This window comes from Myotis davidii, unplaced genomic scaffold (assembly GCF_000327345.1).
Source record: "Myotis davidii unplaced genomic scaffold, ASM32734v1 scaffold77, whole genome shotgun sequence".
In the NCBI taxonomy this organism is placed as follows: Eukaryota; Metazoa; Chordata; class Mammalia; order Chiroptera; family Vespertilionidae; genus Myotis; species Myotis davidii.
Window position 1 is genome coordinate 4418719 of NW_006289713.1, and position 13153 is coordinate 4431871.

Here is a 13153-nt window from a genome sequence, read left to right on the forward strand (position 1 = left end):
CTGCTCCCGAGAGATCCGCCCTCCCTCTCACCCCCGCTTTCAGCGCGGGAAACTGAGGCTCGCGGCTGCGGGAAGGGTAGGACGACCCCAGTTTTACCGACACGCTGGGCACGTGGTCATCGTCTTCCTAGCAGATGAGTTGTGAGGCCTCGGGTGGCCCCGGCTCTTGGGGAGGCTCGGCCCAGGGTCCCCGGGCTGTGCCGACTGGGTGCAGGATTCCCTGGCGGAGGTCATGTAGGGCTCATGGTGCGCCCGGGTCCTGCCATGCCTGCGCGTGCAGCCGGAAACCTGCACAGCGAGCCGCTGCTGGTAACCCAGTGGGATGAGAAAAAAGGCCTATGGAGACGCTGCCACGAGCCAGGACCGAGCTCAGAGCCAGAGGGAGAAAGAAGAGTGAAAACCAGGCTGACCTGACCCGCAGCTACAGCACTGGGTCGGGCATGTCACACATTAATACTATATGTCGCCTCTTATTATTCTGACCATTTCCTTTGTTTTCATAACGTTCCAAGGGCAGGGACGTGCCCTTTTATTCTCTGCCTCCCTCCCAATTAGCTCATTGCTTTCTAAATGGGAGTCACTCAGATGTTTGTGATGAATTGATTCTCCAGGGCCGGCCCCAATGTCTGCATTTCTTGTGTTCCACACAGTCCGCATCCTGTTAGGGATATTGGAGGGCTTCTGGGTTGTTAGTGAAAGTGATAATGTAATAAATAGCCTTATGATAGTTGTGTCAAAATTTGGGATTATACTGAGTTTACTCTGTCGTTGGACTTCAATGATTTGTCATGGGTGTAGGACTTATCACTAACCCTGATTTTACGATGGAGCGATCAGAAGGCCTAGATCCTGGTCTGGCCTGTAGAGAGTGGAGGGTGCATGAAGCAGGCATGGGACAGGCCCTGGGGCGCACGCGCCGTGGAATTCCTTGCAACTGTTTAATCAGACACCCTTATTATGATAGGTATTTCCAAACAGGACATTCGGGAGCAGATCTGGGACTACATGGAATCACAAAATATAGCTGACTTTCCCCGGCCTGTCCATCATAGGATTCCCAACTTCAAGGTACTGACGCATCCCCAGAGCATTCAAAAGGGAAACGGGGTGTTCCTAAATGAATAGCATTGGTAATACAGTTACCACCCTGTTTTCATGGTGTGAAATGCGAACCACCAGGCGGGGTGTTTCTGTGTTGTGGGATGTCCCTTCACTCTCGGGGCCCCTTGCCTTTCTGTGCAGGGTGGGTTAGTTGGTTGTCTTGTCGACGTGGTGCTCAGTCTACCGTTTACTATTCGATGCAGAGTGAAATGTTTATCCTGGCTGAACGCACGTTATTGTGGTGCCTTTTTACAAAATTGGTTCCCCAAGGGTAGAAAGGGTGATGCGCTCTGAGACGTCAGCCCACTGCTGGCACCTGTGGAAGGAGGAAGGCTTCACCAGGCCCTGATGACTCTGGGCCTCAGGCTCCCAGGGTTCAGAATAGAAGACAATCAGAGGTGTCTCTGTGATAGTATTAGTAGGAACTAGTGTGCCTGAAAAAGGCAGCATGCACAGCCCTAATGTTTGGCATACATGTTTGCCAAGAGAAAAAGAAAGCGCTTGTTGAAAATGCACTGCTCTGTCGGCCCGAAGGACGTGGCCCATGTGCTTGCCATCACCCCCCATTTGGGCTGGACATTCTCTCGCAGCCCGGCTGCCAAGAAGCAGGCCCCAGGCCTTGCCCGGCCCTTAGCTGAGCTGGTCCCGAGGCCATCCTGTTCTTCTGAAAAACTGTTCTTTTGGATGGTTTTGTCGCTACTTTGTTTTGTTTTAGTGCTTGTTTCTCCAGGGAGAGAGATGTACGTGAAGTACAGGGAATGGATGAAAGGTGCACAGAATCAGTGATGATCTTTCAGAAGGAAATCGGCCAGGAGAGGGAGGGGGTTCCGGGCCAGTGCTCTAACCTGGATTCATGCGCTCTGTCCTGGTTTAGGGGATGGTTCGCAGATGTGTTCCTTTTGTGAAAATTCATGAAGCTTACACATGATTTGTACCCTTTGGGGGAGTGTGTTTTATTTCAGTAACAAATTGGGGCTTGGCCAGCTTTCCCAGCCGCTCTCTACCCTGACTGCTGTCTTAGGTGTTTCTCTGTGCGACTCTTAAGTCCTGTCTCACGCATGATGAGTGCTTCCGCCTGTCTGGGAGGGATGCTGGAGCAGGTGCTCGGGCTGCAGTTGTCCTCTCAGTAACGTGCCGTTGCCTTTAACACAGGGCGCTGCTTGGGCCGCTGAGCACTTCCCACGCTTGCTGGCGTTCAAAATGGCCAGGACCATTAAAGTCAACCCTGATGCTCCCCAGAAAAACGCTCGCTTCTTCGTCCTCGACGTAAGTGCAACTCTGTCTGCTTGCCTACCCAGGGCTCTTACCTGGCTTGCCAAAGCATCAAAGACCTCGGAGTTTTTGCCAGAACGCAGGAAGTTAAAGTGGACCCCGACAAGCCGCTGGAAGGCGTCCGGCTGCTGGCACTGCAGGTAATCCCACTGCCCTGCACGGAGCCCTGGCCCTGACGGGAAGGCGCCCACCAGGTGGCTGGTAAATGTGTGCAGTCCTGCTGTACCCAGAGGCTGGCTCTTCTAGTCCCTCCCACGCAGAACGTGCCCTGGAGTTGTTTTTCCAGGAACAGTCCAGAAGTCTTTCACTTGCTCAGCAGTCGGTCCTGGATGTTTCTGGAATTCAAAGATAAAAGACGTGCAAGATGATGATGTTGAGGCATTCTCAGTTCTGATGTGCTTCACCAGAAGGGAAAGATTACAATATGTTTATTCTTTCTGCTACCTTTGTAACATTGCAGTTCTTTGAAATGGGATAACCCATGAGTCAGGAATCTGGTGCGTCCCCAAAATATTATATATATTAAAAATATATTAGAACAGTGTTTAACTATATAGGCCCCCTTTCAAGAAAAAAAAAATTCTCCAGGGTTGCTTTAAATTATTATAATTCAATAAGTGTAAACATAAAACTTGGTATAAATGTTAATGCTCATAGCTCTTATGCAATGATAAAATGCACATAAGCATATAAATAAAGTGCAAACAAAACTTTAAAAGCAATAACATTCAAATAACCACTGATTTTATGAATGGGTGATGTTGTGCTGAACGCATTGCTGCTGATAATGGGAATGTGGTGCTGAGGGCCACGGGGCAGGGTCTTCGGAATTCTGCCTCCCCCTCCCTCGCCTCGTGTGGTGACTCGGTTGGTTCTCCTGCGCCCCCGGAGAAGCCGTGGTTCTGCAGGGCACCTTCCATCCCACGTGGTGGAAGGAGTACCAGGAAGTAATTTTACCAGATTGGGGAGGGTGCAGGGATCCCGCTCTGGTTCTTTCAACTCTCCGGTGTAGGAAGTGAGTCTGTCTTCTGTTTGCGGTTCAACCCCACGAGGCCTCTGGTGTAGGCTCTTCTGGAAGCATTCTTCCTCGCAAGCCTTGTTTTCTCGGTCAGCAAAGCACTTTAATGAACTAGAGGTGGTAGTAGCGGCAGCAGTGAAGGACCCACAGTATATATGAAACCCATTTCTATCTAAACATTTTCCTATGTTCGTTTAATCCTGCTGACAACCCAGTAGGAGAGATCTCCCTTCCCATATGTCATTGAAGAAACCAGACACAGAGAGGTCACGTGTCTTGACCAAGTCACACGTCAGGAATGGTGGAGACGGGATGGGACACTGAGTCCTCATTACCACTTTATTTATTCAGGGGAAATAAATAGCCAAGCTGTATTTCAGGCTCTGCCAGGCACAGGGATGTAGTGGTGAAAAGCACACAATGTCACCTACAGTCCCTATGCTCTAGGGCTACAAGTTCATCAGTGGTTTCGTGTAGTGGGTTAACAGTCATGAGGAAGCAGAGAAAACTGCAGGTTCCCCAGTCCCACCTGAGTGCACGCAGGGACGGTGCTGCACACGCCGCAGACCACACCTGGCTTCCCCGGCCCAACCCCAGGCCTTGAATTGGTTTGTGCTTGAGAACCATTGGCCTTGCCTGTGTTTGCCAACACTCACTGCAGGTCAGTACCCTCCCGAGAGCTTTGAAGATGTCTGTTGTCGAAGTCAGGTTCTGAGTCAGAGGCCCTGAGTGGGTCTGGAGATGCTGTCGTACAACTAGGGTTGAGGTCTGCTGAGCTATGGTGAGCAGCTTCCAGAAAAGAGGGAGGAACCGGAATCAACCTTCAGGGTAGCAGTCATCTGGAGATTGCAAATGCCAGGAACCCAACACGAGTTAGCACTCAAAAGGAAGATAGTATGTGGTCATTGCTTGTAGGAAATACTCTCCTCTGCGGTTGAAAATGTTTATTTAAGTAAGCCGGACTGGTTTCAGAGGTCTTTCTTTTATTGGTCTCAGTCTGGCTTCTGCACAAAAACTGAAGCACACTATTTTTTACACAAAAGATTTTATAAATGTTATGACTGCCTGTGCCCTCCCCTGGGTGATCAACAGAGATGCCCGTGGGCAGTGGTTCTCCCCACTGACCAGGTGGGCTGTTAAGCAGGTTGCTGGGCCGGTGTCCAGGCATTTCTAACAAGTGCCCAGGGGTTCCTGTGGCTGCTGCCCGGGGCACCCACTCTGAGAAGCCCTATGCCCTCTGGCACTCACAGTCTGAGACTAAATACAGTCAAACCTCGTTTCTCCAGCGGCTCCCATGTTGACCAATTTGGTTCACAGAAAAAAATATCTCAGTTGTCAACCAAAACTTCATTTTTCTACCTGACAGTCCTTTCATGCTGGTATCTCAGCAAGACAGAAAGTGTCTCTTAGACAATAAAGGAGAGAAGGCTTTTGTTGCTGGTGATTGGCACAATTTTAAAACATAAAGAGGCCATCGGAGTGCTGATGTTGCTAAGGGCGTGAAAGTGCTCACAAAACCGCAGTCACAGGCAGTTGAATAGGTGGAAAAACTGTTGATTGAATCCGTGAAAGGGAGTTAGCCCTGGAGAGCATGTTGGAGGCAGTGATACATGAACAATTCATTTGAGGTTAGTAGGGGCTGGTTCGATAAATTTAAGGAAAGAAGTATTTACAGATTAAACAGTACATTAGACATGTGCTGTATAGAAGAAAGGCTAAAACAGGGAATCATTTGAGTCTGCAGTGGATTAATTCAATTTACATTATTTCTAATGGGGAAAATGATTTAGTTTTCGAACAAATCGCTTCTCAAACAGCCAAGTTAGAAGCTAGAGAGCCGAGGTTCCCCTGTAGGAGATAAGGGCTGTTGACACAGATGAATATGTAATATTGATTCTATCAAGTGTTGACTTTTTAGGTTGTGATTTATTGAACAGCAAACTAGAGATAAATGCTGATGGCATAACATTGTTAATGTAGCTGTAGTGACTAGTTTAGAATTAAAACAGCAGCTATATAAAATACTTAATGCTGAGAACAGGGAACATGGGAAAGTTATGGTTGGAAATTTTGTAAGAACAGACCTTTGGCCGAAACCGGTTTGGCTTAGTGGATAGAGCATCGGCCTGCGGACTGAAAGGTCCCAGGTTCGATTCCGGTCAAGGGCATGTACCTGGGTTGCGGGCACATCCCCAGTAGGAGATGTGCAGGAGGCGGCTGATCGATGTTTCTCTCCCATCGATGTTTCTAACTCTCTATCTCTCTCCCTTCCTCTCTGTAAAAAAAATCAATAAAATATATTTAAAAAAAAAAAAAAAAAGAACAGACCTTTGTTTGGATTTGTGTTGTCATTTTTTTACATGTCACAATTTTCATTGGCAAGTGAAATAGAATTAGCCGTTTAACAAATGCCCTGTGAAAGGCTGGGTAAAGTAGTGTCTCTAAATAAAATCAACCCTCGCGCTTTTATTTATTTGTTTGCAAACAAGTAATTTCCTGGCACACACCAAGAAATTGCAGATAATAGTAACTTGTTTCACTCCTGAAATGTTAAAAACATATGCAAGAAAGTTCCTATTTCACTTTGTAATTTATCGATTGTTTTTCTTTTAAAAGAGCAAAAAAACATTGTTGGTTCCAACACCAAGACTGAGAACAGGATTATTTAATAGGATCACACCACCCCCTGGGGCAACTAAAGACATCCTGAGAAAATGTGCCACCTCGCAGGTAAGTGTTTCAGCTGCAGCTGCTGCTCAGTTAGGATAGCGGATAGCCTGTTGTTTCACCACACGCTGGAAATTTATTTCTATCAAAGTCAAATGAACAGAGATGTTAAAAGTATTCAGCACCTGCCATTAAGGGGCCAGGTAGAAACACTATGAATACCTGGGTTCTGTTTTTGTAACTTGGTTTCTGTTTCTCACCAAGCTGGCAAATTATAAATTCTGTTAAGAAAGAAAAGGAAAAACAAAGTACCTGGTACTCTGGCGCCCTCTAGTGCTAATCTGTGATGTTTAATGGTCTATAGATTTTTATCAAAGGCCAGGAGAGCAACTGGGGACACAGGATAGAATTTCCAAAATATTTTCAATTGGAATGACTTACCAGTTGCAAATTAATTATTGCTTATATATACATATGTATGTATATAAAAATGCACACACGCTCTGAATAGTTATAAAGTCAGTATTTGTTAAAATTCATTTCATTTTTTAAATGTAATAAAATCTACAGACATAGTGTGTATACATTTGGGAGAGAAACCCTGTGTGTGTGTGTGTGTGTGTGTGTGTGTGTGTGTGTGTGTGTGTATTTGATATTATATGTAAGATTTTCTTGAATGCCTCACCATGTAATAAAACCAAAGTATGTAACTATTACATTAGTGTGTGTTATAATGGAATTTGTCTTGTAGTTTACAGATAAAGAAATAGAATTTGGTGGTTTTTCAGACTCCTAGAGTAGACCCAGGTAATTTGATTCTTACTTTACTGGAATAAAAAATAGGGCATCAAGATACTCCTTTCTTACAGGGATTTTCCACTTAACTCTAATGTGTAAAAATTGAATGCTTTATTATTTATTGATAACCTGTTGTATTCCAAAAATAGAACTTGATGAGGCTTACAATAGTACGTAATAATAAAGTAAAATAATAGAAGATGTGTGGGGAAAGGAGCAAAGGGAAGATAAGGATAGAAGAATAAGAGGCAGCAGTGGTTCAGGTTGCTGCTCAAAACCGCAAGCCCTGTGACCCTCTGCCTTTGGCAACCTGGGCTGCAGATGGGAGCCCACGTTCCTTGGGGCCACAGGGGATGTGATCCGTGTAAATCATAGGCTCACGACAGTAAGAGCCTTTTCCTGGAATTGAGGTCCAGGTCGGGGCTGCTATAGTGGTCTGTCACCTGAAACAGCACCCCTCTCCCCTCCGAAAGGGGACCACCACCCTGCTTACTGCCCGGAGTTCCCCGTGAAGTGCCGGCTCTGGCTGGTCCCGCACACACACTCCTGAAAGCCTAACGGCCCATGAGGAGGCCGGACCCGTTCTCATGGCTGAGCTTCAGTAAGGACTGAACAGCAGGGTTTGGGCGTTTTTACAGCATGAGGTACTGGATCCAAATCAGAGATCCAGAGTCATGAGCTGCAGACAGATCTTCATGTGCTTTATGGCACAGGGAGAGTGGTGAAGGGGAGACACTGAGGCCGTGTCTTACGCAGGGGCAGATTTTAGTGCGATCTTTGTTTTGTTTGCCAAAGCTCGGTGGCGGGAATACTGCCGCATGCACATCTACTCCAGGAGACTCCGAGGGCGCCTTGTTTCTTGGAAGATGAGTCTGAGTTTGTCCTCACCACCTCAGCCCCCGTCACGCCCCAGCCATCTGTGTCTGTCATCCTTGTCGTTGTATTTGCTCGGACACAGGAGTGTTCTGGTAACCACCCCACGGGCAGGCAGAAAAGTGTGTTACTCACATGATAAGTCCGTCTACTCCTGTCGGGCGAGGCTTAGCCGGTGAGGCTGGCCGAGTGAGGGAAGAGGAATTGTAACAGACAGAGGTACAACCCAGGAACTCCGCATGCTGTCTGCTCACTACGGCTGCCCGACACTGAGCCCATTAACACTGAGCTGGGGACAAGGGCTGTGGACATGAGGTGCCTGTCTCCATGGCCTGTGAGAGTGAGGAAAACAGGCTTTCCCGCGGTGGGGACACCTAGGCTGTTGACTAGTTTGACTGTTGGGAGTCCCCAAACTTACCTCGTGTACTGATTCTGTGTGTGGCTTGTCCTATAGTTGTAGATGGGACAGGGGCCAGTACCACATCCAGTGATTCGCTTCTGCCAGGCACTGCTCCGAACATCGTTCCCATCTGGTTTCCTAGATTAACTGTAGCCCTCGTTATCAGAATCACGGCCTGTCAGCTTCCCTATTCCTTAAATACGGGCCTCCACTAGTTAGTACGCATGGGAGTACTCTTGGTGCATTTTGGTTGAATAAGTAATATTTCAGAAGTGTGTATGCTATACACGAAGGCCATGGCCTCCAGCCTTTCATGCTGCATTAATGTGGCCATGTCTTATGGGCCAAATGCTGTACCTCCGTGTTACCATTTCATCGTAACACCAGCCCGATAAGCCTGTGTGGGGTCCCCTTCTTAAAGATGAGGAAACTGGAGCCCAGAGAGCTTCCTCCTGCTGAGGTCACAGGGCAGAGGGGTCTGGGCCAAGTTCTGAGGGACTCCTGTGCCTGCCTGTGTTCTGATCACCGGGTGGGGAAATGATTTGCTAAAAATCATGAAGTTAATATTCTCTCCATTTGTGCTGTCAGTCCCTCTTGGCATCTTTCCTGGGAAGACATTGTGGTAAATTATCCTAAAATGTTTTTCCTGAAATTCCATGTCTGCCATGCTGTGGGGCTGCACGTGCATCTGCTTCTCGCAGGAGGTTGATGCCGACTGGCACTCGCCTGTGAGCTGTGAGGTGGGGCAGCCGCTCGCTGCCGGGGAAGCTCAGGTCCGTGTCTCTGTCCGCAGGGCGTGAGGGACTACAGTGTTCCCGTGGGCTTGGACGCCAGGGTCCTCGTGGACTTAGTGGTGGTGGGCTCCGTGGCCGTTTCCGAAAAAGGTAAGATTACAAACAGAAACTCCAGTGCGACCACTTGGCCTGCAGCTTGCTTTCCACCGGCTCTGCTCAGCTTCTGGGCGCCGACGGTAAGGAATTTCAGCCTCTGGTCTCATGCCTGGCTTCCAAAACCAGTGCATCCATCGTTCATTTTGAAGAGTTAACTCCGTGCCTCCCACTCCTGGCCCCACTCAATGCTTTTACAGTATTTCCACTCTTCTCACCTGGAAAAATAAAGTGAGATAATCCCTTCAGATGGTGAAAGGGTTCCCCTCTGTTCTTAAGTTAACTGGCACCGGAGCTGAGTTTATTTGCAGTGTGTCAGTAAGTAGCTGGTCTTGGAGAGCCTCCAGTGAGTGGGAAATCTTAACTGCGGCACCTTGTGTTTGTTATGGAGCAGCAGCGTCCTGGACAAGATGGGCCCGCGCCTGCTGCGAGGCCTGGTGCTCCGCGGTGCGGGCAGGTGAGCAGCGTGGCGCCGGCGCTGCCTGGCACCCTCGGGCGTGGGCCCCTGTGCTTCCGAGGGACCTCTTTCCCCTGCACTGCCCTGCCCCAGCCCAGCCTGATGCTCTTTGAAAACAATCTGCTGGTTCTTTGGGGGAGTCAGTGGTTCCAGGTGGGATCAGCCCATCTCAGACCTGCTTATACAGTGTGACTTGGGTCCCACTGGGAGAGTGTTCTCTCTCTTCTCATCCCCAAAACTCGTGTTGTTTTTGTTTGTTTGGTTTTTGTTTGTTTTTGTTTAAATATGTCTTTATTGATTTCAGAGAGGAAGGCAGAGGGAGAGAGATAGAAACATCAATGATGAGAGAGAATCATTGATTGGTTGCCTCCTGCATGCCCCACACCAGGGATTGAGCCCACAACCTGGGCATATGACCGGGAATTGAACTGTGACCTCCTGGTTCATAGGTCGACGCTCAAACATTGAGCCATGCCAGCTGGGCACCCAAAGCTCTCTCTTTGAAATTAATTGGCCAAGGCCAAGTTCTGTTTTCAGGAGAGGTTTTCAGTAAATAGTTGGTGAGAGATGCTCCAAGGCAGTCATTGAGCTTGGTGTTTTTAAATGCTGGTCTGCAGTATCTTCACCTTCAGTTTACTTACTGTCTTCTCCCAGCTCTCTGAGCTAATATGTGAGATGTTTTGCTTTTCCTGTGCACAGTTACAGATACTTTATCCTGTGCACATGCGCACACCTTTCCTGCGTGCCTACCAGGGGCCAGGAGCCAGGCCGGCAGGGTGTTCTCTGCCCAGGACCCACAGTGAGTGGGAGGAGCAGACAGCAGCCGAATTGCAGGACCATATGCGTGGCATCAGGTGGGAGTTAGGACAGGCAGCAGCGGGGTCAGAGGAGGGACCTGTGAGTCTCGGGCAGGGCATCACCTCAGAAGTGACACCAGGGCTAGCCCTTGCATGCCAGTTGTTTCCGAGGCAGGTGGAACGAGAGGAGAGGTGGCAGGTTTTCGGAGCAGGGCCCTTGGCGGTTGGGGCCGGCTTTCCTGAGGCCTTGAGGCCAGTGACAGGATTTGGACTGTACTGATCTGGCAATGGAAAATGAGCAAACATTTCTTCTTTCAGAGGTTATTGGAGGTTTCCTTTTTCAGCTTTGAATGTATGAAGAAGCATATGTTCTGTAAATCTCACCATCCAGATAACCACCTGCTTAAAGCAACAAAACCACCTGCATGTGTTTGGGAAATTTGAACAGCACAGAAAGCATCACCCCCCTCCCCCCCCACCTTCCTTTTCCCAAACCCCGCTGCCGGCAGTTCCTGTGTCACTGTAGACACCCGCACCGCCTGAGACACAGGTGTCGCGTGTGCTCTGCGTGTTGTGTGTTCATCCTGTGTCTGTGTCACAGGGTGGCGGCAGCACTCGCAGGGCTTGGTGCCATGTGGGTGATGTGTCTCCAAGGCCTTGGCCGGCAGCACAGCCGGGCTGACCTGTTGATCGCCCTGGCTGACGGCCATTTCGTTTTCTTCAGGGTTTGGTTTTGTTTCTTCCCACAAATGGCACTAGAGTGGGGTGTTACCTTGTCACATGGCCTACGTGGGCCTTTGGAGACTGTCCATGGGAGAGGAATTGCCGAACAGGGTTTTAAATCCTGATGGATGTTTTCAAATTATCCACCAGAAAGGCTGCCCACCTCCCACCCCCAGCACCATATGCCTTGCCTCTCTCCCCACCCCCTTGTTAATCATCCAACTTTAATTATTTGCCCATCTGATGGTATTTCATGTGCCTTTTGATTTGCATCAGTTACAAGTGACATTGAACATTCTCATAGGTGCTGTTCATCTGCCCATCTCTTCTATGGATGGTTCATATCCTTTGCTATTTTTCTGTTGAATTGTCTCTCTTATTTCTTTGCCTGCACTGTTGAAGGCTTTTAATTGTAAAAGTAGCACGATCAGATCTGAATCTCAGATGCACGAGCAGTGATGCTTACACTCTCGGGGTGAGGCTGATGAGAAGTAGAAGTCAGAATCCTGCACTGTCCTGGGCTGCTACCCAGAGGAACCTGTCGGCTCAATCTGGGAGTCAGAGGCCTGTTACTGCTTACTGTCCTGCTGCGTTCTTTCCTCCTGTTGCCTCGGATAATGATGCGTTTGTTACGCTGCCATTTACGAATTAGCAGAAATAGCACTAGTACTGCTTACACCACCCTCCCTCAGGAGCTGTAGGGCTGCTTGGGTAGCTATGCCATTTTAAATCACATATCCCTGATTTTAGAGCTTTTATTTTCCCTTCAAGGGAAGGAGATGAAAAAGATTTGCCTTTAGTAGGAAGTTATTCTTAGTCCTTTTAAAAACAACTCTTTCGCCCTAACTGGTTTGGCTCAGTGGATAGAGCATCAGCCTGCGGACTCAAGGGTCTCAGGTTTGAATCCAGTCAGGGCACGTACTTTGGTTGTGGGCACATCCCCAGTAGGAGGTGTGCAGGAGGCAGCTGATCAATGTTTCCCTCTCATCGATGTTTCTAACTCTCTATCCCTCTCCCTTCCTCTCTGTAAAAAATTAATAAAATATATTAAAAAAATAAAATAAAAACAACTTTCATTGTTTTTAAATGGAGTCCTGCTAGCATAAAGCTCACATAAATGCAAGCTCAGCTTCCTTTTGTAGCATGTTTAAACGGTTTGATGTTCACTTCATTGTGTGTTAGCCACTGTACACATTCAGTGTCGTTACTCCTCTTTGATTCCTCTTTAAGTTCATTCTCAGTGGGCCGCCTGTGGAGTTACTGTGGAAAGCCAGGGATATGGGGTCCACGTTTCTCCCTTCATTGTGACGTAATGAAAAGTTTACTCCTGAGTGATTTCCCGGACCCTACTCAGATGTTGATTCTCTGCGTTGTCTCTTAGGCTGGAGAATTGGGAAGGGAGAAGGTTATGCTGACCTTGAATATGCCATGATGGCGTCGATGGGAGCAGTCAGCCAGGGGACGCCAGTGGTCACCATCGTCCACGACTGCCAGGTGCTTCCTGTGGCCGACAGAGCCACACCGTGCACCTCTGAGAGGGGGACACGGGGAGGGAGGGGGAGGTGGGGAGAGGCAGGCAGAGGCAGACCAGTCTCTGCCTTCACTCCGCTCTGTGTCATGAGTGGCATGGATCAGCTGGGGCTGGACCTGTTTAGTGATGGGCAGCGAGGCCGCATCCCAGTGGATGTGGGAGGTGGAGCCTCCACTGCACAGTGCCGTGAGCACTGCAGTGTGTTCCCATCAGCTCCTTGACCCACTTCTGTTTGCTCAGGTCGTCGACATACCTGAAGCGCTCCTCGAGGATCACGACCTCACTGTGGACTATATTCTCACTCCAACCAGAGTCATCACCACGGGGTGTGAGCGCCCAAAACCAACAGGAATCACGTGGTCTAAGGTGGGTCAGCGTGTGGCATGGAGGGCAGCCACAGCCTCCCGTGGCCGGTGCTGGCCCCAGCTTGGAGGACTCTCTCTCTCCCTGGGTCCTTCCTCTGGCGTGGCAGCTGTCCCCAGGCCTGCAGTGGCTGTATGTTAGAGTTACCGTGAGCTTTTCAACAATTCAGCTCCTGATCACGGTCTCCAGGCATGGACCTAAGAATTATTTTGCAAACCCGTGGGATTCTGATTAGCAGCCGCTTCAAGGTCTCCTTCCACAAGACA

The 13153-nt window shown here is 48.8% G+C and overlaps 1 protein-coding gene across 3 annotated transcripts in view; it reads left to right on the forward strand.

Annotated features, from left to right (window-relative positions):
* Positions 1 to 15: 15 nt before the first annotated feature.
* MTHFSD (methenyltetrahydrofolate synthetase domain containing) overlaps positions 16 to 13153 on the forward strand; it is a 20837-nt gene continuing 7699 nt past the window's right edge. Inside the window, exons 1-6 of one of the 3 annotated variants that reach the window (XM_006762214.2) lie at positions 16 to 1068; positions 2254 to 2367; positions 6008 to 6121; positions 8923 to 9013; positions 12375 to 12487; positions 12765 to 12890. In XM_006762214.2, coding sequence (XP_006762277.1) covers positions 958 to 1068; positions 2254 to 2367; positions 6008 to 6121; positions 8923 to 9013; positions 12375 to 12487; positions 12765 to 12890 — 669 coding nt within the window. In that variant the 5' untranslated portion in view covers positions 16 to 957. The other 2 variants (XM_006762213.2, XM_015562976.1) reach the window with 2 other exon arrangements.